At 43.9% G+C, this 26181-nt stretch overlaps 2 protein-coding genes across 2 annotated transcripts in view; both read right to left on the reverse strand.

Annotated features, from left to right (window-relative positions):
- LOXHD1 (lipoxygenase homology PLAT domains 1) overlaps positions 1–2058 on the reverse strand; it is a 188098-nt gene extending 186040 nt beyond the window's left edge. Inside the window, exons 1-2 of the mRNA XM_064176315.1 lie at positions 1965–2058; positions 97–211 (exon numbers count right to left, since the gene is read on the reverse strand). Of these exons, the coding sequence (XP_064032385.1) occupies positions 97–211; positions 1965–2058 (209 nt within the window). The remainder of the gene's footprint in view (positions 1–96; positions 212–1964) is intronic.
- A 176-nt stretch (positions 2059–2234) lies between these two features.
- LOC135192923 (protein SREK1IP1-like) lies at positions 2235–23392 on the reverse strand. The gene is made up of 2 exons (XM_064176316.1): positions 22972–23392; positions 2235–2359 (listed from the first exon to the last, which is right to left on the reverse strand). The coding sequence occupies exons 1-2, from the start codon at positions 23390–23392 to the stop codon at positions 2235–2237; spliced, it is 546 nt and encodes a 181-aa protein (XP_064032386.1).
- Between the last annotated feature and the right edge of the window lie 2789 nt (positions 23393–26181).

Here is a 26181-nt window from a genome sequence, read left to right on the forward strand (position 1 = left end):
TATTCTTTCCATATCTACCTGCACATTCCATCAAAATGCAGTAAAAGGTACTGAAGAACAGAAATTGGTGATATCAGTTTCCTTCCAGATACTCACTTGCTTGTGAGATGAGTCTTGGGAGTGATCCCAAACTCTCCAAAGAGAGTAACAAAGACATTGGCGTCTGTTCCTGCTCCCCGGACATCTCCTGTCACTGTTACCACCTCATAAACTGTGGACAGAGAGAAAAAATGATCAAGACAACAGGATAAATCCCTCAGCCTAACCATTATAGATTCAAACCTGAGCTGAAACACAGACCTCAGAGACATCCACTGTCAAAACATCAGGACAGCCTCTGCTCAGGATGAGCATAATTAGTGACTATCACTGCAACAAGTTAAAACTGTTGGACATATTACATGGGCAGAGGAATTGAGTTAAGACAGATACTGCTGAAAATAAAACACTACTCTGTGAACATATCACCTCCCCTACAATAATGCATGTGCACATATTGCCTATGACTTGAATTTGTGTAATGCATTAGAGTTAAGGTGTTGAGCCATTTTTCATTGATATTCCTGACAACGTGATGCTTGCTTTCCAGTTTGCTCTGATAATATATTTGCATGAAGCTGAGAAATCACTGCAGCCAGAAAGTTTGCATTTCAATTGTTCTGGAGATGTTACCAGGCACCAAATGGCAATTCATGATGAGAATAAGGTAGGAAAATGCTTAAAGTCTCAAAGTTCTATCAATCTATCTTTCCAAGTGGTAGACTGAGTGCCAACTTTATTAACACACATTGATGTCTTCTTTGGAGATATGCAAGTTAAAAATAGCCTTTTGCTCAAGTGGAGACAGGTATGACAAGATGCAATGACCAGTAGGTTAAACTAGGTCGCCGTCCCTGGAGCTATTCAAGGCAAGATTGGACGTGGCACTTGGTGCCATGGTCTAGCCTTGAGCTCTGTGGTGAAGGGTTGGACTTGATGATCTGTGAGGTCTCTTCCAACCCTGATGATACTGTGATACTGTGATACTGTGATAGGTAGACTGAAATTACAGCTAGACACACATTTCTAAGGCAAGATGGTAAGTGAAGTTAGAACAAAACTTAAGGTTTGAGAATAGGTTAATTTTCTGAAGGACATGTCTTTTCTGGCTCAGCACAGAATGAATTGGAGGACATTATGAAACTTTTCCTACAGGCAAACCAAGCACCCTAATGGCCCTTTTTTTTTCTTTAGATCACATAAAGGTCATTAGCTAATCATGACATTTCAGGCTCAGTCCAATAAGCTGGAGAGAATGGATGAACTTTCATATTTTTTTTTCTTCTAACTGCTTAATACGTAGTTTCTCAGAACTAATGTTGTAAAAATGTCCTTCATGGGTGCCTCAGAGCTGTTATGCATTTTGACAGTGTCCATCTTTTCCTTAGTGCATCACACATATATTTAAAAAGGCAAAACCCGTATCAAGACTCTAAGCATCAAATATTTTCCCCACTGACAATCACCCCTCAAAGCATCATGGAGAGGAAATCAAATAACCAGTTTAACAGAAAAGAATGAAGACAGAGTGTTAGAGCAAAACCCAAAGCACTCATTGAAAACTGTTCAGAAGCTGCTCCTCATTTCCATCAGGTCGATTGCACAGAAACAGAAAAAAAAATCCCTAACCTCACCTTTCCATGAATGTAAATAGGATGGAAAATCTCATTGTAATAAATGCAGTAAATGATGATCTGTGACTGGCTACATTTTGAGAATCCCTTGACTTAGTGTATTACATTAATGGATTGAAAGGGAGAAAAGATTTCTTTAGAAGAAAAAATTAGAATATGAAATCCACAGCTTGCATATGAGTAATATGTATGAACAATGTTTTCGTTTCACCTTCCTCCTTTCTGCGGTCACACATTCCAACAGGAGATGCTTGGAATAGTGCGGACAATGTCCTCACATTAGCTGTTAACAGGAGGAAGACTCTTGTCTGCCCTGCCCTCGCGATTCGTCACTGACCACTTCGTGGTTTTCAGTGTTGTATCGATTCTGCAGTGGAAACAGCATGCTTACGTCATCCGGTTTTAATATCGCTGCACTTGTCCATAGCAGCCCATCTCGAAACATACTGCAATCTGTACAATGGAAGTGCTTATCACTGCCAGAGTGCCCTGTAGGCACTGCCGCAGGGGCAGTTTCATCTGAGCATCCCTTTCCAAGTTTTCATTTGGTAAAAAGGGCCTTTAACACATAGTTCCCTCTTTCCCCACGGAGACCCAGCAAAATCTGGCCCTGTTTGTCTTTTCAGCAAGCAAGGTCAATTTGTGCCCACTTTCATGCCGGTGGGAACACGGCTGAAGGCAATTTCCTGTGAAAAGGGCAGAAAAGAAATCATCATAACACTCTAAACTCCTGGCGACCTTGCAAAAGCTGAGGCGAGTTGCTAGTGATGTTTTGTTGGCTTTTTTTGTTGTTTGTTTGGGATTTTTCGTTTGGATTTTTTGTTGTGGTTTGGTTTGGAGGGGGTTGTTTTGTTTTGCTTCGCTGCTAGAGAAGTGTTAGGACTGCTAAGTTATGTGGCAGGCAGTGTCTGTCACGACACACCTTCCCACGTTACATCAAGTGAAACCTGTTCCTGAACTAGTCTACTGTACCACTATGGATACTGGTGTTACCTCATCTACACTTCTAACCCTGATTTCCTTACAGAAGTTGTAAACCAGACAGATCTACTTCCACTTTCCAATTCCTAAAACACAGAGATAATTTAATACAAAGAAATTACATGTTTGAGACACCACTACCACCAAACAAAAACATAATCCCCTTAAAAATCAAACTCCTTCTCTAATTCCACAACAAAATTCTCACAGCTGCAAGAAATCACAAGCCACGAGCATGTCCAGATTTGGGATTTAGATTCACAAACCTAAATGCAGCCTCCACACACCGCATCGAAAGCATCGCACACTACGAGCAGCTTTAACTGGGACAGAAGTGCCAAGCCCTGCCCAAGGACCTGCACTTCTCATTACTGAGCATATGCTGTGGTTAGCATGATTTTAATACATTTTGCACAGAGGGACAAAAGGAGGGGCTGGGTTAGTGACATCAGCATGTCACTGCATTTGACAAGTGCCATAGGGGCAGCCCTGGAAGCAGAAGGGAGCTCTGTCACCCCTTGTCCAGCCCTTCATCTGTGTGGCTAGCTGTGCAAGCAAATGATTTCAACAGCTTCCCAGGGTGTCATGGACACACGGACTATGATGCCCTTTGCAGGAAGAAAATCAAACTTTAATACTAACAGTGACACTAGCTCTGTCTGGGAAAGTGTGTGTGTGTGGGGGGTACACCCAAACCACCACATATTTTATGAAAATAAATAAAAGTGTCTTGTGAAAGACACTCTTCACAAGCACATTGTGTTTGTCTGCTTCCTCTGAAGACACAAGAAAGCCCAGCAGTCCAGATCCAGGATTGTTTCCTTTATTTTTTTCATAGAATCATAAAATCAACGAGGTTGGAAGAGACCTCCAAGATCATCCAGTCCAACCTATCCCCCAGCCCTGTCCAGTCAACCAGACCATGGCACTAAGTGCCTCATCCAGGCCTTGCTTGAACACCTCCAGGGATGGTCCCTCCACCACCTCCCCAAGCAGCCCATTCCAATGCCAATCACTCTCTCTGCCAACAACTTCCTCCTAACATCCAGCCTAGACCTCCCACTGCACAACTTGAGACTGTGTCCCCTTGTTCTATTGCTGGTTGCCTGGGAGAAGAGGCCAACCCCCACCTGGCTACAGTGTCCCTTCAGGTAGTTGTAGACAGCAATGAGGTCACCCCTGAGCCTCCTCTTCTCCAGGCTAAACAACCCCAGCTCCGTCAGCCTCTCCCCATAGGGTTTATGTTCCAGGCCCTTCACCAGCTTTGTTGCCCTTCTCTGGACACGTTCCAGCACCTCAACATCCTTCTTTAATTGAGGGGCCCAGAACTGGACACAGCACTCAAGGTGTGGCCTGACCAGTGCTGAGTACAGGGCAAGAATAACCTCCCTTGTCCTACTGGCCACACTGTTCCTGATGCAGGCCAGGATGCCATTGGCTGTCTTGGCCACCTGGGCACACTGCTGGCTCATCTTCAGCCTACTATCTACCAGTACCCCCAGGTCCCTTTCCTCCTGGCTGCTCTCCAGCCACTCTGTCCCCAGCCTATAGCGCTGCTTGGGGTTGTTGTGTCCAAAATGCAGAACCCTGCACTTGGCCTTGTTAAATCTCATCCCATTGGCCTCTTCCCACCCATCCAGCCTGTCCAGGTCCCTCTGCAGGGCTCTCCTACCCTCCAACAGATCCACAGCTGCTCCTAGCTTGGTATCATCTGCAAACTTACTAATGCTGGACTCAATCCCCTGGTCCAGATCATCAATAAAGATATTGAACAGGACTGGGCCCAGCACTGATCCCTGGGGAACACCACTAGTGACAGCTGCCAACTGGATGTGGCACCATTCACCACCACTCTCTGGGCTCTGCCATCCAGCCAGTTCTTGACACAGCACAGAGTGAATCTGAGCTGCCAGCTTTGCCAGGAGCTTGTCATGGCAGACAGTGTCAAAGGCTTTGCTGAAGTCCAGGTAGACTACATCCACAGCCTGTCCCACATTCACCAGTCACTGGGAGCTGATTGGTGTCAGCTTTGCTTGGACCATCTCTGCAGCTTGAGAACCCAGCAGGAAGAAAAGGCTATAGTGCTGGGATGGTGGCAGGACAAGGGTCAGGAACCATTTTGTATCCCAAGCCCCTTTTTAAGGAACAAGATAATGAGGGACTGGCATCATTTCCCTGATGAGGAAAGGCTGAGAGACCTTGGGGCTGTTAAGCTTGGAGAAGACTCAGAGGGAATTTTATCAATTACTAAAGAGCAGGTGTGTACAGAATGGGACCAGTCCATTTTCAGTGGTACCCAGTAACAGTACAAAGGGCAGTGGGCACAAATTATAACCCAGGTATATAAGGAAAAACATTTTCACTGTCAGGTTGATGGAACACTGAAACAGGCTGCCCAGAGAGGCTGTGGAGTCTCTTCTTCTCAAAACCTGCCTGAACACAATCCTGTGAAACCTGGTCTAGATGAACCTGCTTTAGCAGGAGTGTTGGACTAGATGATCTCCAGAGGTCTTTTCCAACTGCTACCTTTCTGTGATTCTGCAAACAGCATCCATGATAAAGACTGCAAGAGCTGTAGACTAGCTACATTTCTGAACCATCCTAGGAGTTTACTTGTGAATAATTTGGTATTCTAGCTTTGAGAGAACATGTCCCCAGCCTTAACAAATCCCAAACACAAACATCTTGTACTTTATCATTGGAGACAATAAAGCCTAATTAGCTGAAAAGCTTGAAATTGGATTTCTGTTAAGTCACACTTCTAGCCGAGGGTGGAATCCAGAGTAGCAAGATTGATTTTGCTACTTCACTGCCTCAGCTGTGAAGGGAAAAAAAACAGAAGTTAAATATCTCAGGTATTGCATATGTTTCATCATGCAAGCTAGGTCTTTCCTCCCCACCAGCTTCTTTACTGTCTTTTTGGATGGTCTTCTGGCATTTCCAGTCTTGCACTCATTCTGAGTTCTGGTTTTTCAAACTCCTCTCCACCATTCAAGAAAACTCAATCGCCTGATAAGGATTCACCTCCACCACTGCTGTAAATATTCTCAGGACCACGAGCATTAATGCTTCCTTCTATGGAGGACAGATACAACTTTAAAAATCCTCTGCATGACAAACAGTGTCTACATAAACTCTCCAGAATCTCCCAACTACTTTTTAACAGCCTGCACCATGTAATTAAGTTCAGCTACTTGGTTGTTTTGGGTTTGTTTTTTTTCACTTTTCTTGCCTTCCACATGCATCAGTTTCACATGGAATATCTATCTATTTCCAGACAAAGTTTCCTTAAAAAGTATTTATCCAGTTTGCATCGTTAAATAGAAGGGGAAAGCAAATACAACAGCAACAACCAAGCCACAACAAAACTACAGTATTTCTTTGCAAAATAATGAAAAACAAAGGCTGCTGTTTCCCCATTCTTTGACAGTGGTACACATAGTTAATTCAAGATTTCCTTTGGGGTTTTTTGCTTGGTCCAACTCATAAAGTCAAATTAGAGCAAAGCTTTTTGGGATACAAGGAAGTTTTGGTCTATTACTCCCGATCTGTCTGCTTCCTACTCTTCACAGAATCACAGAATTTCTTAGATTGGAAAAGACCTTCAAGATCATCAAATCCAATCATTAGTTTCACACTGGCAAGTCCTTGACTAAACCAAATCCCTGAGCACAACATCTAATCACCATGAGTCGCTTTGGTTGGAAAGGACCACCAGGATCATCCAGCCTTCAGACTCCTCATTAAGCGATCATTAAATGTAAATAGAGAGAGCATCCACAGGGATTTTATGTTTACCCTTGAAATTTCTGAGTGCATCCACAAAATCTCCCCCCTCTTGCTAATTTATGAAATGTCACTATGTAGTGGTTTCACTTTTAGCTGAGTTATAATGGGCAATGGGTAAGCTTCTTAATGTGGCTTACTGTCAAAGTGGAGTTTGGGAGGGTTAGCTCAATCCAGTTGACATCTCCTCTACAGAGTCATCTGAGAGATCAGTTGTAAGCAGACACTGCAATGTTTTACTGGTTGCACACCTTCAGAGTTTCTGATTTTCCTGTATAAGTAGGTCTTCAAACTTGAACTTTTTCTCCAAGCCTTGCATCAACTTCTGGCTTGCATGATGTGAAAACCAATATCTTTATATGTATTCCTGCTGGCCTCACATGCTAAGATGACTTTAGCAGTGATCTCTTGGCCTATCTACAGATGGATAGCAGTGCAGCTACCTATTTCCTTCTTGATCAGACAATAGGGTGCAAATCATGACACTCGTGCATGGGTAGAGGAGCCCCAAAGAAAGGCTGAAAAATCAAAAGGAGGAGTACTAAAGCCCAGATTGAACACCATCCTGCTTTCACTAGCCACATACAGGGAAGACACCTACATTTAGTGGTGGTGGCATCCAGTCTCACCCCAAGTGTGAAGGTAAGCCTTCATGAACATGGACACAGAACATGGGCAATTTACCATAATCTACAGTACCATCAAAGGAATGTTTGACTTTCAGGGTGGCCTCCAAATCTTATTTTTCTCCCAAAGGGCTAGGCAGTCAATACAAAACATTTAATAAAGCCTCCTAATACAGACTCTTTTCTTCCAAATGTTGTTTCAGTGAACTGAAATTTGGTTCACAATCCCCAGCTGACTCCACAGTTCAGATACCCAACATAAAGACTTTAGAAACTGGAGAAAGTTTCAGTAAGCTGAACAGAACTGATTTGCTATGGACTGCAAAGCTATTACTGTTTTTCATGGCTATACACAAGCTCAATAAAAGAGATGACAGTCACAAGCTTCTTTGTTGAAAATAAGCATTCAAGAATTGTCATTTCAAGCACAGGATACAAACAGCATAAAATCAGTGTCAGGTTGCATTGCAGCATTGCTGGAAGAACCTACATACATCTCCCTGTCCTGCAGAAAGAGCTGATAATATAAACCTGTTTATTCAATGGCCAGAGTAAAGCAGCACTTGTTTCAAAATGGTTGCTAAAATTATTGTAATGTTGTAAAGACTGACAAGAGGACACTGAGATACTCCAGCTAAGAGTGTGAAAATTCCCTTAACTCCACCAAGAAAGAATATCTTCAGGGTAGATGGATGCTTTGGCTGGTAAACTCAGGTTTTTCTGACTCCAACAACATTGAACTGCTTAGCACCAACTAGGGCAGTGACTGGAAATCCTTTCAGGTCACGTTGTCATATGGTGAATATGAAGAACTGAGCTGGAGATCATGACAGTGTCTAACTGTTGTCTACCAAGACTGGCCCTTGGTAGAAAAAAAAAGATAAGGCTAATGCCTCAGGAATAGTTAAACAAGTGTAATAAGACAGCAAAGCTGATGTGAAGTCATCAGAAGGTTTGGGTAAGGAAGACAGAAAGCAGAAATAAGAGATGAGCCACGTTATGAGCAAAGGCAAACGGACATAAGGGATGACAAGTCCAAGGTGGCTGCACACACGAAACACTCCAGTGTGCAAGAAACACCAGAGTTCTGGAGGCATGCTGTTACCCTTCGGTGTCCCAGCTTTTTAGTCCTGTCCATGTGGAGACCAGTGACAAGTGGCTTCCCTCAGGGGTCAGTGCTGAGACCAGTGCAGTTTAACATCTTTGTCAGCGACATGGACAGAGGAATCAAGTGCACCATCAGCAAGTCTGCAAATGGCACCAAGTTATGTGGCACAGTCAACTTGCTAGAGGGAAGGGATGCCATGTAGGTGGACCTGGTCAGGCTGGAGAGATGGGCCCAGGCCAACCTCATGACATTCAACAAGGCCAAGTATAAGGCACATGGGTTGGTGCAATCCCAAGCACAAATCCACGCCTGGGTAGCAAATGGCTGGAGAACAGCCCTGAGGAAAAGGACCTGGGGTCTGGGTTGATGAAAAGTTCAACACGAGCCAGCAGTGTGCATATGCAGCCCAGGCAGCAACTGTGTGCTGGGCTGCATCAAGAGAAGTGTGGCCAGCAGGCAAGGGAGGGGATTCTCCCTCTTTACTCTGCTCTCGTCAGACCCCACCTGGAGTGCTGTGTGCAGTTCTGGAGGCCCCAGCACAAGAAGGACACCAAAATGTTAGAGCGAGTCCAGAGGAGTGCCACGAAGATGATCAGAGGTCTGGAGCACCTCTGCTATGAGGACAGGCTAGAAGAGTCGGGGTTCTTCAGTCTGGAGAAGAGAAGGATTTGAGGAGACCTTATAGTGGCCTTCTAGCATCTGAAGGGGGCCTACAGGAAGGCTGGAGAGGGACTACTGACAAGGTCTTATAATGACAGTATGAGGGGTATTGGGTTTAAACTGGAAGAGGGAAGATTTAAACTAGATGTTAGGAGGAAGTTCTTTACAGTGAGGGTGGTTGAGATGGTTTGGGTGTTCCCTGCCCCCCCACACTTTGGAAATCACCCAGAGTAGACTCAGCCAGCTCTGGAAATTGAATGAAGCTTTTATGTTTACAGCTTAGCACAATATACAAGCAGATACTTACAGGGTATATACAGTTATATACAGAGATATACAAGTTAAAAGGTAAATATACAAGTTAAAAGGTAATGCAGAAACACAAAAGCCCTCCCAGAAACCTGAATCCCCAGGAGGGGCTCTCAACCACCCTTCCACCTTCCCCCTACCCCTCTCAACCTTACCCCAGTTCCAAGGAAGAATGGAGGTTGGGCCAGGGGGTTAGGAAGCAAAGTGGATTAATCAGAGAGATGGTAGAGAGGCTAGAGAGAGAAATGTACCTTCAAGCTCCCCAGAAAAAGTAGTGCCTTGTCTGTGTTTTGATTCTTGCTCTTATTCATCTCAGCAAGCCTATGAGTGAAGTAGACATCACCATTGTTTCCCTTTCACAGCCTGTAATCTAGTCCTTCTTGCCAAAACATTCTAGCTAGCTTCGAGCTAGCACAGTGGAGAAATACTGAAACAGGCAGCCCAGGGTGGTTGTGGATGCTCCCTCCCTGGAGGTGTTCAAGGCCAGGTTGGATGAGGCCTTGAGTGACCTGTTCTAGTGCAAGGTGTTCCTGCCTGTGGAAGGGGGTTGGAACTGGATGATCCTTGAGGTGCCTTCCAACCTAAACCATTCTATGATTCCTCTCTGAGCTATCTATAATATACCATCATAAACCACACCCGTAGTAAATGTCACCACCCTCATCATGAACTGTTTCCTCAAAGAGCTGCAAACTCCTACCTCTAGGTTGCATGTACAAATTGAGCAAGAGCTAAGTGGAAGAACCCATTGAGATGCTGTCTGCACCTTGAATATAAAGCCAAACCAGCACAAACTGCTTTGATTGTTTGTCTGTTTTTGCAGGTGAAGAGCTGCCTGCAGATGCACCCATTTAGTAGAAGGTGTTCACCTTGTGCAGCAGCAATGTTTTGCATTTCACTTTATTTCCAGTTGGGATTCAGTGATAATTCTCAGCACTCGCTTGATGTGTATTCATGCAAAGCACTAATCACTCTGGCCTCTCCTGAAGCACTTCAGTGTATGTTTGCACCCGAAGAACACCTTGACATTTATGCAAAACACTTGGAGGCTTTCAAGACTGTTGCAGAATGTGTTTGCCAAAATGATGCTGTGTGCACATGAACACACCACTTAAACACTTAATACAGCTACAATTTTATGAGGACCATCCTTGACTGTGAAGAAGAGCCTTTGAAATTGGTGCTTGTTTGCTTTTATCAGGCGAAGGTTTGGGCAACAATCTATTGTCATGGACAAAATGAGTCAAATTCTTCTTTCACTCTGGGGAAAATCCTAACTAGCTCCATTTACTTGAGCACAATGACTTTGGATTCATACTACAAAACTGTGAACAGATTTGGGCCTCACACACTATGAGACATTGCTTGCTTTTTATATGCTTTAGCAAAAGCAGCTTTTGAGGCCAGCATGGATGCCAAATTAATTATTCAAAGCAAAAGAGAGGGATTTTTTTTTTTTTTGCCATGAATATTTGGACCAGTTGTGCACTGTTACACATTTTGCTGTTCACAGATTACACAAAGAATTACAGGATTAATAAAATGTTGCATTTTGAGACACTTGATAGACACAAATTAGACAACTTTCCTGCAGACCTACCACTAGTGAAGGCAAATTGCTCAAATCTTGAGCTCAGAAACATCATTTATCTCTGAAAATATAAAACCCAAAGCAGAATACCATCCTGCCTGTTCCCACAGGCAAAAGTATTTGTGGCTTGGAGTTTGCTTTACTTTAACAGCTATTGCAAAATTCACATTTAATTCTCATGCACAGTAGGAAGCCAAACTCAATTCATCTGGTACTTCAGCTATCACTTAAAAGAGCTTCTGCCTCAGCATCACCTGGAAAAACACCTCAGCTCTTTGCTGGAAGAGCAAAGTCGGTTTAGCTTAGTAATCAACATGATTTTGTTATTCAAGTTAAAATCACAGTAGATTAAAACACTGTGCTTCAGGGGAGAGGATCGTTTTTGAGACAAACCCATTCTTAATCAGTGCAAAACTCTGTGGTTCTATGGTTCCATTTTTCCATTATCTTTTGGAGACAAGGAGGATCTGCCATGACATAAGGTGTGTCTGAATCACAACTGTGGATGAGAACATTAGACATTGTTGTGCAATGAAAAGTGTATAATGCAACCTGGGTAAAATGTGACACTGATTTTACCTGCAGCACTGAGCAAACGCTGTGGTAGAGCAAAGTGTTTGCAGAGCACAACCAGAAGTAATTCCCTACTGTTTATCGTGTCACCAGATTCAAAGAGGAGTTCCAGCTTCTTCCACTTTTCTAGACATCAGGACAATCAAGATCAAGGAGAGAAGCTTTCTTCACTGCCAACACTGACCACCAATACTTGGGTAAGAGGAAAAGCAATTCCACTCCTGTGCAAGAGTCAGATGATGCCATGAGGAACAGCAAATGGCTGGCACACCATCTTCAAGCCAGAGAGTGACACTGCTCCACTCTCAGCTCTCAGATGATGAACCAGCACCTTTTGCTCCTGAGACCAAACTTCCAGCTTTATTTCTGGTTAATATGCAGCATAAGCAGGGATAAATACTTGTCAGAACCTTGTTACAAATGTAAGTTACGTCTGTTACCTATATTTACATGTACATTAACAGATGTTATTGTAAGTTAATCATAACTCCATGACTCAGCATTAATGACAGACAGATACTATTATCCAGCTAGCTCCTTAGAAAACCAAAGAAAACCCAGCAATGCAAACCAATCTGAATGGATACAAACTATGATCTTCCCAACTCCAACTCCTACTTCTTTGTTAAGTATCTCCTAAGACTTGCATCTCACAGAGCAAGTCTGATAGAGATAATACCATGATACAGACTCCTATAAAATCATTGAATCACAGAATCAGTCAGGGTTGGAAGGGACCTCAAGGATCATCTAGTTCCAACCCCCCTGCTATGGGCAGGGACACCCTACCCTAGACCAGGCTGGCCACAGCCTCATCCAGCCTGGCCTTAAACACCTCCAGGGATGGGGCCTCAACTGCCTCCTTGGGCAACCCATTCCAGGCTCTCACCACTCTCACACCCATCTCCAGCTTTGCTCCATTCCCCCTAGTCCTGTCCCCTGATATGCTAAAAAGTCCCTCCCCATCTTTTTTGTAGGCCCCCTTCAGATACTGGAAGGCCACGAGAAGGTCACCTTGGTTACCTTTTCTTTGAACAGCCCCAACTCTTCCAGTCTGTCCTCACAGCAGAGCTGCTCCAGCCCTCTGAGCATCCTCCTGGCCCTTCTCTGGACACACTCCAACATTTCCACATTCCTCTTCTAATGGGGGCTCCAGAACTGGATGCAGTACTCCAGGTTAGGTCTCAGCAGAGTGGAGTAGATAGGGAGAATCACCTCCCTCCACCTGCTGGCCTCACTTCCTGATGCAGCCCAGCTTCTGGGTGGCTTTTTGGGCCGCAGATGCATCTGCTGGCTCCTGTTGAGCTTCTCGTCCACCAGCACCCCCAAGTCCCTCTCCTCAGGGCTGCTCTCCAGCCACTCACTGCCCAGCCTAGATTTAAGCTTGGGATTGTCCCAATCCAGATGCAGGACCCTGCACTTGGTCTTGTTGAACCTCATGAGGTTGGCTTGTGCCCACCTCTGCAGCCTGTCCAGGTCTCTCTGGATGGATCCCTGCCCTCCAGCATGTCTGCTACACCACACAGCTTGGTGCTGTCAGCAAACTTGCTGAGGGTGCACTCAGTGCCTCTGTCCATGTCACTGACAAAGATGTTGAACAAGAGTGGTCCCAGAACTGATCCCTGAGGGACTCCACTTGTCACTGGCCTCCACTTGGACATGGAGCCATTGACAGCTACTCTTTGGGTGTGGCCCTCGAGGCAGTTCTTTATCCATCTCATGGTCCACCCATCAAACCCATGTGTCACCAGCTTGAGGACCAGCATGTGACGTGGGACAGTGTCAAAGGCCTTGCTCAGGCCCAGGTAAATGACATCAGTTGCTTGCCCCTCATCTAGTAATGTTGTGACCTGTTCATCGAAGGCCACCAGGTTTGTCAGGCAGGATTTGGAGAACTTACGTGGAAAAATCCACTGGCTCTGAACATCACGGGTGAAGTGCAAAAAAGACTGGGAGTTTCCCAGCAGGCAGATGTGATTACAGCAACAATGAACAGTTGCTTCGTGTCACAGACTTGATGGACTGGGTCTGGAGCAGGGCGTCAAAAGTGATCAGAGGGCTGGAGCACCCCTCCTATGAAGAGAGGCTGAGAGATTGGAAGCTGTTCAGCCTGGAGAAGAGAAGACTTCAAAGAGACTTCACAGTGGCTTTACAGTATCTGAGGAGAGCCTACAAGAAAGATGGGTAGGAACTGTTTGCAAGGGCATGTAGCACTAGGATGAGGGGAAATTGTTCTAGACTAGAGTAGGGTAGATTTAGAATGTGAAGTATGAAGAAGTTATTTACTATAAAGGCAGTGGAACCCTGAATAGCTGGAGGTCTCTGCTAGTTTGAAGCTAGCTAGAACATTTTGGTGAGAAGAACTAGATTACAGGATGTGAAAAGGAAACAATGGTGATGTCTACTTCACTCAAAGGCTTGCTGAGATGTATAAAAACAAGAACATAAATATAGATATCGGAGTCACTCTCTGGGCTTTATGGGGTGCACCTCTCTCTCTAACCTAACCTGCCATCTGTGTGGTTAATCCTTCTGCTTCCCAACCCCCCTGGCAGACCCTCCAATCTACCTTGGTCGTAAGGCAAAGTCTTGGGTAAGGTAGAGGGGTGGGAGGAAGGTGGAAGGGCAGTTGAGAGCCCCTCCTGTGGACTGAGGTTTCTGGGAGGGCTGTTGTGTATTACCTTTTAACTTGTATATTTCTTCATATAACTGTATAGATATTGTAAATAGCTGCTTATAGGTTGTGCTAAGCTATAAATACAAAGCTTTATTCAATTTCTAGAGCCTCTGAGTCTAGTCTGGGTGATTTCCAAAGTGTAGAGGGGCAGGTAACACTCAAAGCATCACAAGGTCCCATCCCTTAAGACTATTCAAGGTCAGAAATTATAACCCTTTAAACAACCTGATCTAGGTGCAGATGTCCTTGCAGAGGGGTCGGACTAGGTGCCCTTAAAGATCCCTTCAAATCCAATGCATTCTATGATTCTATGTGTCCAGTCAATCTTGTGAGGCATAAAGAGCTATCCACAAAAGCCAGAATTGCCATTCTCAGGCTGTTTTAAAGTGTTGCCATTCAGGTGTTTGTGACATCATGTTGCACAGCAGCCAAAACCAAACAAAAAATAAACAAAAAAGGCAGAAGGAAAACTCTCCTGACAGTGCTTGGGTAAATATCTGTGCTCACATAGAGTAAACAAATATTTGTTGGTCTAGTAATACTCAGCCAAGGGAAGGTCTTAACTCGACAAAAAGTGTGCTGTGGATCTGGGAGTTACATACCAGCTGTATCCTCCAACAGCTGCCACATGAATCTCCAGTAAACCACAACTTGTCAGCAGCAGTCAGATGCTCTTAGTACAAACCACACCTCCAATCTCTTCTCCTGGGCCTCAGATGGATAAAACACCAGACCTGAGGCTGTGGAGATGATTAACCCAAGATGGAATTAAAATATGACCTGTCTATGCTTAGTCCCTTGTATTTTTCTGCCTAGACTTTCCATCTGGATGGAGATAATTCTGCGGTTTCGATGGAACAGTATTCAGACATTTGTACAAGTTGCCAGGAAGATGATGATAAACAGCTTCATAGAGAGCCTGGAAGATAATATTTTTTCAGAGTAGAAGTGGGAACCACACTCATGATCCTCAAAATACCAGTGCAGTCCAGAAACTGGGAATTTCATGTTCCGATGGAGGAGACTACTGTATCTGTGAGCAAAAGCAGCTTCTCAGTTTTCTCTCTGCATCCAAAGAATGAAAAACTATCCAGATGGATCTTCAATTTTCTAAAATCACAAGAGTCCCATTTAATTTCCTAAGGGTTAAAAGGACAAACAAACAAAAAAACCCAGAAAAATATTAAGTATTGTCTTAAATTATTCCAACCCTATATCCTCTAAAGGTCACCTTCCTCAGAGAGGATATCTCAGCTGTTATGGATCATTTAATCCAGGCTGGTTGGACACATGGGTTGGGAGAAACACACCAAGAGCCGAATATATTAACTTTCATTTAGCATGTGCCTCTCAGGAAAATCTTGACCCATTTTTTTCTTGAGAGGCACTCAGATATTTCCTTGCAAAGCTTAAAAAGCCAAACATTTTAGATTAAAAAGCAGGCACAGTCAATCAGGGTTATAAAGCCAAACTCACCATTTTGCTCAGCTTTAAGTATTTTGGGTGTGAGAAGAGCAGCAGTGCTGGAAACCTGCAGCCACCATGTGCGTGGGCTTTATAGGCATCAGCTGGCACATCAGCTGTGCCATGTGTTTGGCAGCCTGGCATCTGCAGCTGTTCCTTGATGCTGTTTTGAGGGCTGCTAGCTGGGCCCAGCCATCCCAAATGGATCATGTGTGTGTCTAAGAGAATGGCTTCTGCTTAGGGCTGATGGGTCCTGTCAGGGGAGAGGTTAGGGCCTAAACCTTTACATACCAGCAAGGGCTTGCACTGAAAGGTTTATATCATAGAACTGCAGAACAGTTGTTGTTGAAAGCACCTCAAGGGATCATCTAGTCCAACCTCAGTGCCAAAGCAGGTTCACCTACTACAGGCTGCTTAGGATCATATCCAAGTGGGATTGGAAGGTCTTCAGAGAAGGAGCACCCACACCTTCTCTGGGCATCCTGGCGCAGTTCCCTGCCACTCTCAAAAGAAAGATCTTTTTCCTCATGTTCAGAGGGAACTTCTCAGATTGTAGTTGTGCTCATTTCTCCTTATCCTGCTGCTGAGCAACACTGAAATGATTCTTACCCCAGAGTCTAACTGACACTCACCCTTTAGATGTTTATAATCATTGACAACACAATTGAAGTAATTCGCTTTACATTACTGCTTTTTCATGGAGCCTGGAGAAGAGGAGGCTCAGGGGTGGCCTCATTGCTGTCTACAACTACCTGAAGGGAGGTTGTAGCCAGGTGGGGGTTGGCCTCTTTTCCCAGGCAACCAGCAGGAGAACAAGGGGACACATTCTGAAGTTGGGGTGGGGGGGAGGTATAGGCTGGATGTTAGGAGGAAGTTCTTCCCAGAGAGTGATTTGCCATTGGAATGGGCTGCCCAGGGAGGTGTTTGAGTCACCATCCCTGGAAGTATCACAGTAGTATCACAGTATCACAGTATCATCAGGGTTGGAAGAGACCTCACAGATCATCAAGTCCAACCCTTTACCACAGAGCTCAAGGCTAGACCATGGCACCAAGTGCCACGTCCAACCTTGCCTTGAACAGCCCCAGGGACGGCGACTCCACCACCTCCCCGGGCAGCCCATTCCAGTGTCCAATGACTCTCTCAGTGAAGAACTTTCTCCTCACATCAAGCCTAAATCTCCCCTGGCGCAGCCTAAGGCTGTGTCCTCTCGTTCTGGTGCTGGTCACCTGAGAGAAGAGAGCAACCTCCTCCTGGCCACAACCACCCCTCAGGTAGTTGTAGTGTTCAAGCAAAGCCTGGATGAGGCCCTTAGTGCCATGGTCTAGTTGACTGGATAGGGCTGGGTGCTAGGTTGGACTGGATGATCTTGGAGGTCTCTTCCAACCTGGTTGATTCTATGATTCATACCAGTGATGAGCAGCAGTTCTGTGCATTAACCAAAGAGGTTAAAGACCCACTGTGACTTCTTGCAAAGCACTGTCCATAGTAGCTAAACTACCAATTTTTAGCTTGTAAGATCCCAACTCAGCATGATACCTCTAGGCAACTTTTATTCTCCAGTGGGACAATACAGATGTGATTGATATGCCTGAGTGATGGGATGTCATCCAAAGGAACCTGAGCAAGCTTGAGAAGTGGGTCTGTGTGAACCTCATGATGTTCAACACATCCAAGTGCAAGGTCCTGCACCTGGGTCAGGGCAATCCTCTGTATCAATACAGGCTGGAGAATGAAAGGTTTGAGAGCAGCCCTGCCAAGAACAACTTGGAGATGTCAGTAGATGAAAAATTAAATATAGGCCAGCAACATGTGTTCACAGCCCAGAAGGCAAATCATATCCTGGACTATACCAAAAGCTATGTGGCCAGCAGTCAAGGAACATGATTCTGCCCCTCTGCTCCACTCTGGTGAGGCCACTCCTCTGCAGTGCTGTGTCCAGCTCTACAGTCCTCAGCACACAAAATACATGAACCTGCTATAGTGAGTCCAGAGGAGGACACAAAATTATCAGAGGGCTGGAACATGTCTCCTATGGAAAAATGCTGAATTCTTCAGTCTGAAAAAAAGTGTGAAAGTTCTCCAGGTTGAGCAAACCCATTCAGGGTGGAGAAAAGAAGGCCCTGGGGAGAACTTTCTGTGGCTTTCTCAGGGGGCCTACAGGAAAAATGGAGACAGTCTTTTTATAACTGCCTTTAGCAACAGAGCAAAAGGGGATATCTTCAAATTAAGAAAGAGTAGATCCAATCTAGATATAAGCAAGACTTTTTTTAACACTGACAATGTTTAAACACTGACACAGGTTGCCCAGAGAGGTGGTAGAAGAGTCATCTCTGGAAACATTTCAGGTCAGGTTGGACAAGACACTGAGCAGCCTGATGTAGTTGAAGATGTCTCTGCTCACTCAAGGGCAGTTACAATAGATGACCTTTAAAGGTGCATTCCAACTTCAACCATTCTATGAATTCTGTGAATTGCTTTGTTCTGTCACACAAACTGGTAGTTCCTGGGTATACACTCTAAAAGTGATCTCATGCAACCATTTGTAGCTATGGAAAATGCTGAGATGCAAATGGATGTGATCCATCACACACCCAAAGCAGGTACAGCATCATGTTCTTTCCACAATACGTTGTGCTTGTCCCACCAGAGCACAAAACCTAAATTGCCACTGGTATAAAACTCTTCTGAATTCACATTCTATGCCCAAAACCAAAGCTCACTTCACTGTGAAGGAAAAAAAAAAAGTATCTTTTTTGCAAGGAGAAGTTCTCATTCATTCCAGTTTGGAATACTAATCTAAGGCCCACTACAGGAAGATCAGTGGGTGCAGGACATAGCCCAGAACTGGTGACTATCTATCATAAGAGTATGTGATACACCTCTCCAGTCCTGTATATAGCACAGGGAGAGAGCTGGCAACCTCACATGGCTTGCTTGCTCTCTGCAGTCTGCTGCTAAATGACATTGAACAGAGCTTAGCAATAAACTGATCATGTTCTGTGTAACCCTTTGCTGCAATTTCCAGAGGAGCTTGTAACAAGCACGTTAAAATGGAGGGCACATGTTAAAAACAAAAATTAAACTGCTTGTTACCTATTTACCAGCCAATAGCAGCCATTTTCCTCCTCCCATCACCATTTGAGACAGTGTCTTAATCAAAGTATGCTTTTCTTCAGTAGCTTTCTTACTTTTATAGTTATTATTAGCACTGCCAAGTTCACTGAAGTCCAGCTTCACCCTTTCATACCAGCAGTGCTTCATACAAAGTGCTCAGCAACTGTACCTGGAAGAGATGACTGCGGTCTCAAAGTCTGCACCTCCTGGGAGCTTATCCAAGGTTTTCTCACTTGCACTAGAATCATGTTTCCAGTGAACATCTATGGTATCTTTAGCATTATGAGCCACCTAAACTTTCCAAGCCATTTACTATGACACAAACATACCATTTAAGAAACTGACTTTCTAGAAGTGCTTTTATCCTTCATGCTCTATGAAACAGTCCTTGGAACTTTGGCTCTAGAGGTGGAGACCAAATGTGACAAGTCTGACAAGGAAAACCCACTTAAAGGTGTCTTTCCTTTAAAGAGAAGCAAATCAACTTCTCAGCATCCACATGTGAAACTTGTTGGGAAGGAGGGGGAAAAAAAAGAGAGAGAATAAAAGAGAATTTTTTTTTTTTTCATTAACAGATTGTTTGCCTCTGAAATGCTGTCCTGTTTTGCTGAGATGCAGCTGTGCAAAGCCCCTGAATATCATGAAGAAGCAGCACTTTACTATGATACTGTACAGGAGGGAGCTTTCCACCATCTACCACAGCCCATAGATGTCTCAAGGCTGGAGTCACCAAGACAGAAGCTGAGAGCTTAGTCTGAGGGAGGACTCAGTTAATGCCATAAAAACAGTTCTGGAGAAGGAAATATTTTATTTCTTCCTGCCAACCCACAGCTTTGGCAGAAGTGACTCAGAAAACACAGTGATGCTCAGTTCCTTCATTCATAGTTCTCTGACTCCAAACCTAAGGAGGATAAATAACCATGCAGGTCTCTCTCTTCCCTATCATAGGCAAGCTTTTAATGCCACAACAAAGGCATGGAGAAAGAAAGAAATGGAGTTCCTGTGAAAGTTTAATTTCAAGTGTTAGATATCCATTCTCAACCTCAAGAAGCTAGTACCTATGAAAGCTTTAATGATGGTTTAGGCAGCTAGGATGATATATGAACAGTCTCTGGATATCTACTGATAAATCTACTAACTACACTGATTAAGTCTACACTAAACACTGTATGCACTGTTTGGACAAGTCAAGAATGACAGAACCATAGAATGGTTTGGCTTGGAAGTTCCAACCTCCTTACCATGGTCATAGACTTCTTCCAGTAGCCCAGAATCACAGAATTATACAGGTTGGAAAAGACCTCTAGGATCATTGAGTACAACCTGACCCTTCTAATTAACCAAACCACGGAACAAAGCCACCTTTTAAACACCTCCAGGGATGGTGACTCCATCACCTCCTTGGGCAACCCATTCCAGTGGGTGATCACTCTTTCTGTGAAGAATTTCTTTCTAATGTCCAGCCTAAACCTGCCTTGGTGCAGTTTGAGACTGTGTCCTCTTGTTCTGAGGCTGCTCAAAGCCTCTACCCAGCCTGGCCATGAGCACATCCAATGATGGGGCATTCAAAACTTCTCTAGACAACCTGCTCCAGTGCCTCACCACTGTCATCACAAAAAAAAAATCTTCCTTATGTCCAACCTAAACCTAATGTCTTTCATTTTTAAACCATTGTCTCTTATCATGTCATTAATAGCCTTGCTTTAAAATCTGTCAGTCTGTCTTGGAGGCCCTCTGTAAGTATGGAAAGGCAACAATAACATCCCCCCAGAGCTTTGCGTACTGCAGTGCAGAAAGGACTCTGCAGATACTTATTAATAAATAATTAATCTAATTAACACCAGGATTACAGGAATGGACAACAGCTGCAGTTTAGTTAAAAATGCTTGCACTCTCCATTATAATTTTCTCAGATAACCTATCACCCAGTCACTTGATATCTTTTGTCTTCCTGTCCCCAGGAGCTGGATTTGCCTTGTTCTTCACTCATCAGTTGGATGTGATGAGGAGATCCCTTCCTCTCTTTGCTAATACAGTATGACAAAGACAACATCAGATGACATAGGCACCATTGACTCCCTGTTTATAAAATATTTACAATCTCTCTCTCTTCTTTTTACAGCAAAAGGAATCACAGACTGTGGTGCGAAATATGTTTCTACAGAATATTCACCAGACCCAAAGGCAGATGACACCCCTAAATCTCCTGGGAGATGTTACCTGTTTCTCAAAATCCTGATCAACAGTCAATCCACTCAGTGGTCCTTTGGAAGTAAGGCAGGTTTGTCTTCTAAGTCTCACCAAAAATCTTAAGTTTTGAGTCAATACAGATAGAGAAGCACCACAGTGTATGGCAGAAGGAATAGCTGAAACTCAGGCAAGAGGATAGGGTAGTTAGAGTTTGTTCCTGAGCTTTTATTGTTGGGTCAAAATGGTCCAGCAGCAACTTTTTGGTGGTGGAAAATTTCAGTGGCTCATTGATTGCATGTGCTCTACCCAACACTCTTGTCCTGTCCCTTGCCTTCCATTGCTTCCCTTATATAGATGTACACTCACTTCCATACCTGGAAATTTAGGGTGCAGAACACTGACAGACAGCTCAAGGAGGAGAGTCCATGATCCAAGGGAGCAGCCCATGGTTCGCCTCCGAGAGCCCTGAGACTTTTGGACATGTGAGAAGTTTTTTGGAGAGTCTGGGACTGTGATGATAGCAAGTGTTGCAAGTTTTGGAGCAAGTTTTTAAAGTTTCTGATAGGGACTATAGGAATCAGTTAATTTCTGCTTAATTCATTCCCCAGTGTTCCAAGCATGAGCTGTTACCTTCCTAGCAGAAAATGTTGAGAAACTAATCAGAAGACCATGGAGAGATTACTACAAACATCTTCTGGAAATTCATTCTCTGAGAAGTGCAACAGTTGCTATTCCAATGCTCTAAAATGCGTGTGATATGAGAAGACACAAGCTCACCAACCTTGAAATGCCATCACAAATTAAGTAGGTTATGCCCATTGCCTACAGTGTATATGGGAAGGCTTTTTGCTTCTGCATCAGAGACATTTTTCTCTTCACAGTAGAGCCTTAGAGTTGCATTACAGAAGTCATCAGTTATAGTTAACCTCTAACCACACTGCAAGCATGAGATACTTTACGAGATTCCTTAGGTATGTTCAGTTCTCTGAATGGCCACATACAAGACATGTCATTACTCTAATTAATGGATGGGGAAACCATAGTGCTCATAATAGGTTAAGTGTCATGCCACAATCTAATTACACAGATAACAGGCAGCTGGTGTCACTCTTCAGCATCCAATTACCTTTGGGTGCCCACCTCTTTGATAAGGAGATAATCTTACTGTTCTTGGGATCATCCTCCTACCTACCAAGGACTTTTTCTTTTGATCGTGGAGCTACATCATGGGTCTTTGCTATTTGCCTTGAAGTTTCCTCACCTCTCTGCTGCAGCACTGCAGGTTTGCTGGGAAGCAGAAAATTACAAGCTGCTACCCAGCAGATAAAATGCTGAGTGTAGCATTTTTTCACAAGCTGTCTAGATGATGTCAGGCCAATGGCTGCAATCTTTCTCCAGACCACGCTCTTCTACAGAAACCAAGTATGTCATCTAAACCTTAAGTCACCGTGCAGCTCATCGTGCATCGATTCAAAGTACCCTGAGTACATAAAATCAGTGGGCCATTTATTAAGGTTTAGAGATGGGTAGCAATATTTCTCCAGCCTATTTGTTTATGTACAGCAGTTAGAGGGGGAGTGCTCTGGACCACCTACTTCTACATCAATCCTGAAGCATCCCACTGACTGCTCATTTGACGGCTGAAATGACCAGCACGATCCTGCTATGTATACTTGAGTAAAACTCTGCATCTTTCTTATGTATCTTGATTACTTAAGAAAATTACTCAAGAATACCAGTGTGGAAAAAATCTCAAGGATCTCCCTTCTTAGTAGCCACAAATCACCTTATTATTATGACAAAATCCACACAAAGCTTTTTTACTGCCTTCCTCCCTCGCCCCCCCAAATCTGAACAAACATAGTCTTTCCTCATATGGCAGTTTCTTAGTCTTTGAATTGTCTTTGTGGTTCCTCTGTGGACCCTGTCCAGCCTGTCCACATCTGATGATTGCACCGCAATGCAAATGTTAATTAGAACAGTGCAATTGCAGTAGGACAATGCACTGGGCAATGTGACTTCATAAACTGAAAAGCTAATACAGACACAATCTGTCAGCCCCACATCACATAGGAAAAATACTTATTTAGTTAGAAATATTTCCCACACAGACAGATAGGTCCCTGCACCCCCAGGGAGGATTTCAAGATAGGAATCATCAAGGCCAGAGCACAACTGCCTGCTCAAGAGCTGAGATGAGAAACGATGGAGCTGACCTTTTTTTTTGTTGTACTCATCTTCTGTCGCATTAGAGGCATCCGAATGATATTCCCGAAGCTCTTGTTCATACATCTCCAAAAAATTATCATCTGTCTTTCCTTTCTTGGATTTGTCACCTTTCTTCTTCTTATCTTTGCTTTTTTTCCCTTTTTTCTTCTTCTTTTTCTTTCTGTGTTCATAGTCATCCTCATCCTCACTGCTATAATCTCTTCGCTTTGCTTTTTTCTTTTTCTTTTTCTTCACTTCCCCATCAATCTCTGTGCCCTCAGACTTTGAGTTCTTTTTGCTTTTCTTCTCCTGGCTTTCTTCTTCCTCGTGTTCCTCGACTGCATCCTCGGCTGTCTCTTCCACTACCTCCTCCTCTTCCTCCTCCTCCTCCTCCTCTTCTACTTTGTCCTTTTTAGTCTTTTCTTTCATGTCATTGTTTTTCAACCCTACACTTCTAACAACATTCTATGATTTCCTTGACCTCACTTCTATCACCTAGTCTAGTTCCTTTACCAGTTGCTGAAGTCCTTCTCTGCCTGCCACAGAGTTAATTTGCTGTTGTCTTGCAATGTCCTTCCTCTCCACCAACTCAGTACAGATATGTTCTGGAGTTTCTGGTCCTTCCCAACCCACAGATGCTGACAGATCACCTCCTCCTGACTCTTCCTGTCTTCCTTTACCTCACTGAAGGACTTCCTCTCTCTTTTGTATCCCCAGGTCTTTGGGTCTTCTCCCCTTCATTAGCATTACTTATTCATTGATCTGTGCTGAGAACTTTCTGTTTTTTTTCAGTGCCACCTCAGAGTCAGCTGACAATATGGGTCTATGGTATCAGGATGTGCCAATCAAGATTGTAGCTCACTGGAAAATCAGTCAAATGAGGGCACATGGTCAAGCCACTTCTTGTCCTCCATATGCCAGCTCAGGATAGAAGAAAACAGAAGCGTTTCTCCTTCTCATAAAGTATAGAAACTTCAGAAACATCATGAAAAATTACTTAGTGCTCTCCAGTCATATGGTTATGAGACAGATGGGCAGGTGAAAAAGGAGACCCACTAAGCAACCATATCACACTGGTCTACATTTCCTCTCCATTATTAATGGTGTCAGGATCACCTTACTGATAACAAAGGTCTCAACTTTACCTGGACTTTTTTTTCTTTTCTTTTCTTTTTCTTTCCTTTTTTTTTTTTTTTTTTTTTTTTTTGGCCAGTGAGGTCAGTAACCAGGAAAAAACAAACACCTACAAAATTTCTGTCTAGAGATCTCCACAGCATCAGCAATGTACTCCTGCATCCAGCTCCTCCACTCTCCAGTACCTGTGCTGGATTTCCAACCAAATGAAAAATCAATGCTCAACAAATAAACACAACAATCAGAAGAAGATACTGAATGCACTCTGTCCGAAGAGCTCTTAAAATAGCCTGTCTTGCCATCCGAAGAGAAATAAAACCTAGATTAAAAACTGAGACCATGCACAACTGTACTGTTCCATGACTGAGACAGGAGCAGATAGGAACAATAAATGTTGTCATTTCATGGTTGGAAGGGCATCACAGCATGCCCAGTACCTTGCCTATGTCCAGGGACATCAGCAAGAAGCTCATCTAACATCTAGTACATGTGACAGAGATGTCATTCCCATGACCAGAGGCAGATATGCCAGAGAGACACAGGAAGGGACTGAGGGTCCTTTGACCTGTGTTTTCACATCTGAGCCACTAGTGCAACCATAGTCCAAGGCCCTCAGTGATGCAAACATATGTGCCCAACTGTTTACCTTGGGTAGGCAACCAGCCCTGTGGAGGCTCTAGCGCAAGTTCACAGACACACACTATGAGACCAGGTTGATCTCAGATGCAGTGATTAGCAGATGTTTTAAAGTCTAAGAATTTAAAGATAAAAGAAGATAAATCATCTCATCTTCTTAATGATGCTGGTTTAGGTTTTACCTCAGAAAATGGTGTTAATTAAAAGCTGTGATACAGAAAAGCATGCTGAATTTCTCTGGCATAGCTCAAGCGTGCATACCAAGCAGGGCAGCCAGCCTGGCACTAAATCACACTAATGGAAGAAGTGAGAGCTGAATTTATGTCAGGGCTGTAGAATGATGATACAGAGCCTCCTGCTACCACCCACCCTGCCCGTGGGTCAACTCAGCCCACTGCTTCTTCAAATGACAAACTGTGATTTGCCTGATGGTATGCTGCCCAAGGTAACAATACCACATATATTGGTAAATAAGAGCACTCAGTCATGCTGAGTCTTCAATGCACATGATTTAAAACTCTTCCTAGATCAATCTGGATGTTTACAGGAGCCAGACTGGAAGGGAGAGTCAGCATTGGGCTGGCTTACCAGGAACATGAGGAACAGATGTTTTGATGGCAAAATGTGCAGCCCAAGTAGGATAGCAGAGGTATTCACAAGAGCAAATGGGGAGCATCAGGACCAGAGGATCCAGAACTGGTAGGGGTCTGTCCAACCTTCCTTAGCAGATGTTGCCACCGGTGTCCACCAATTCCATATGAATAATAATTTTGTAAAAGCACTGTATTTTTTGTGGTCTCTGTTGCTGAATTAAACATCATCAAATGAATTATTCAGGGACAGTTTCCAAGTAGGTTAAAGCACAAGTTTGGAATGAAACACATGAATGACTTTTCCAAGGTCTTAAAATCATACAGAGAAAAGATAAATGATTGCTCTTCCTTACAGTACAGTTCTCACTTGCCAAACTTCTGAGACAACATGGCAGAACTTACACCGTGCCTGACATCCCTCATTTACTTTCAGGTCTATATTTTCTGGAAAGCAGCAGCAATGTACAAGGTGTGCCTTTGCATAGTGCTTCTGAGAGGGAATGCAGAATGGTTAGCTCTGCAGGCACCAAGAGCATGCTGCTCCAAGGGGATGTGGATGCTGCCAGTCCTGAGGAGTTCAGGGATCTTGCAGAGATATTTGATGATGTGGTACATTTTCCCAGACACTTCTTTGCAGTGCACTACATTAATGAGTGTTACCCTTCCCCTCTCTGTAGCAGCCATCAGCCCACATCAGAAATTGCAAGCTGCAGAAAACCCAGCCCTTTATCACCAAGAACATCCCATGGAACAGAACAAAACCACAGAAAAATAAAAATCATAGGATCTCTCAGAAAAACAAAGCTTATATCTTTGTTATGGTTTCAGAGGGTCAACAATGATCAGAAAGAATCC

The sequence above is a fragment of the Pogoniulus pusillus genome, chromosome Z, assembly GCF_015220805.1.
Source record: "Pogoniulus pusillus isolate bPogPus1 chromosome Z, bPogPus1.pri, whole genome shotgun sequence".
NCBI lineage: Eukaryota > Metazoa > Chordata > Aves > Piciformes > Lybiidae > Pogoniulus > Pogoniulus pusillus.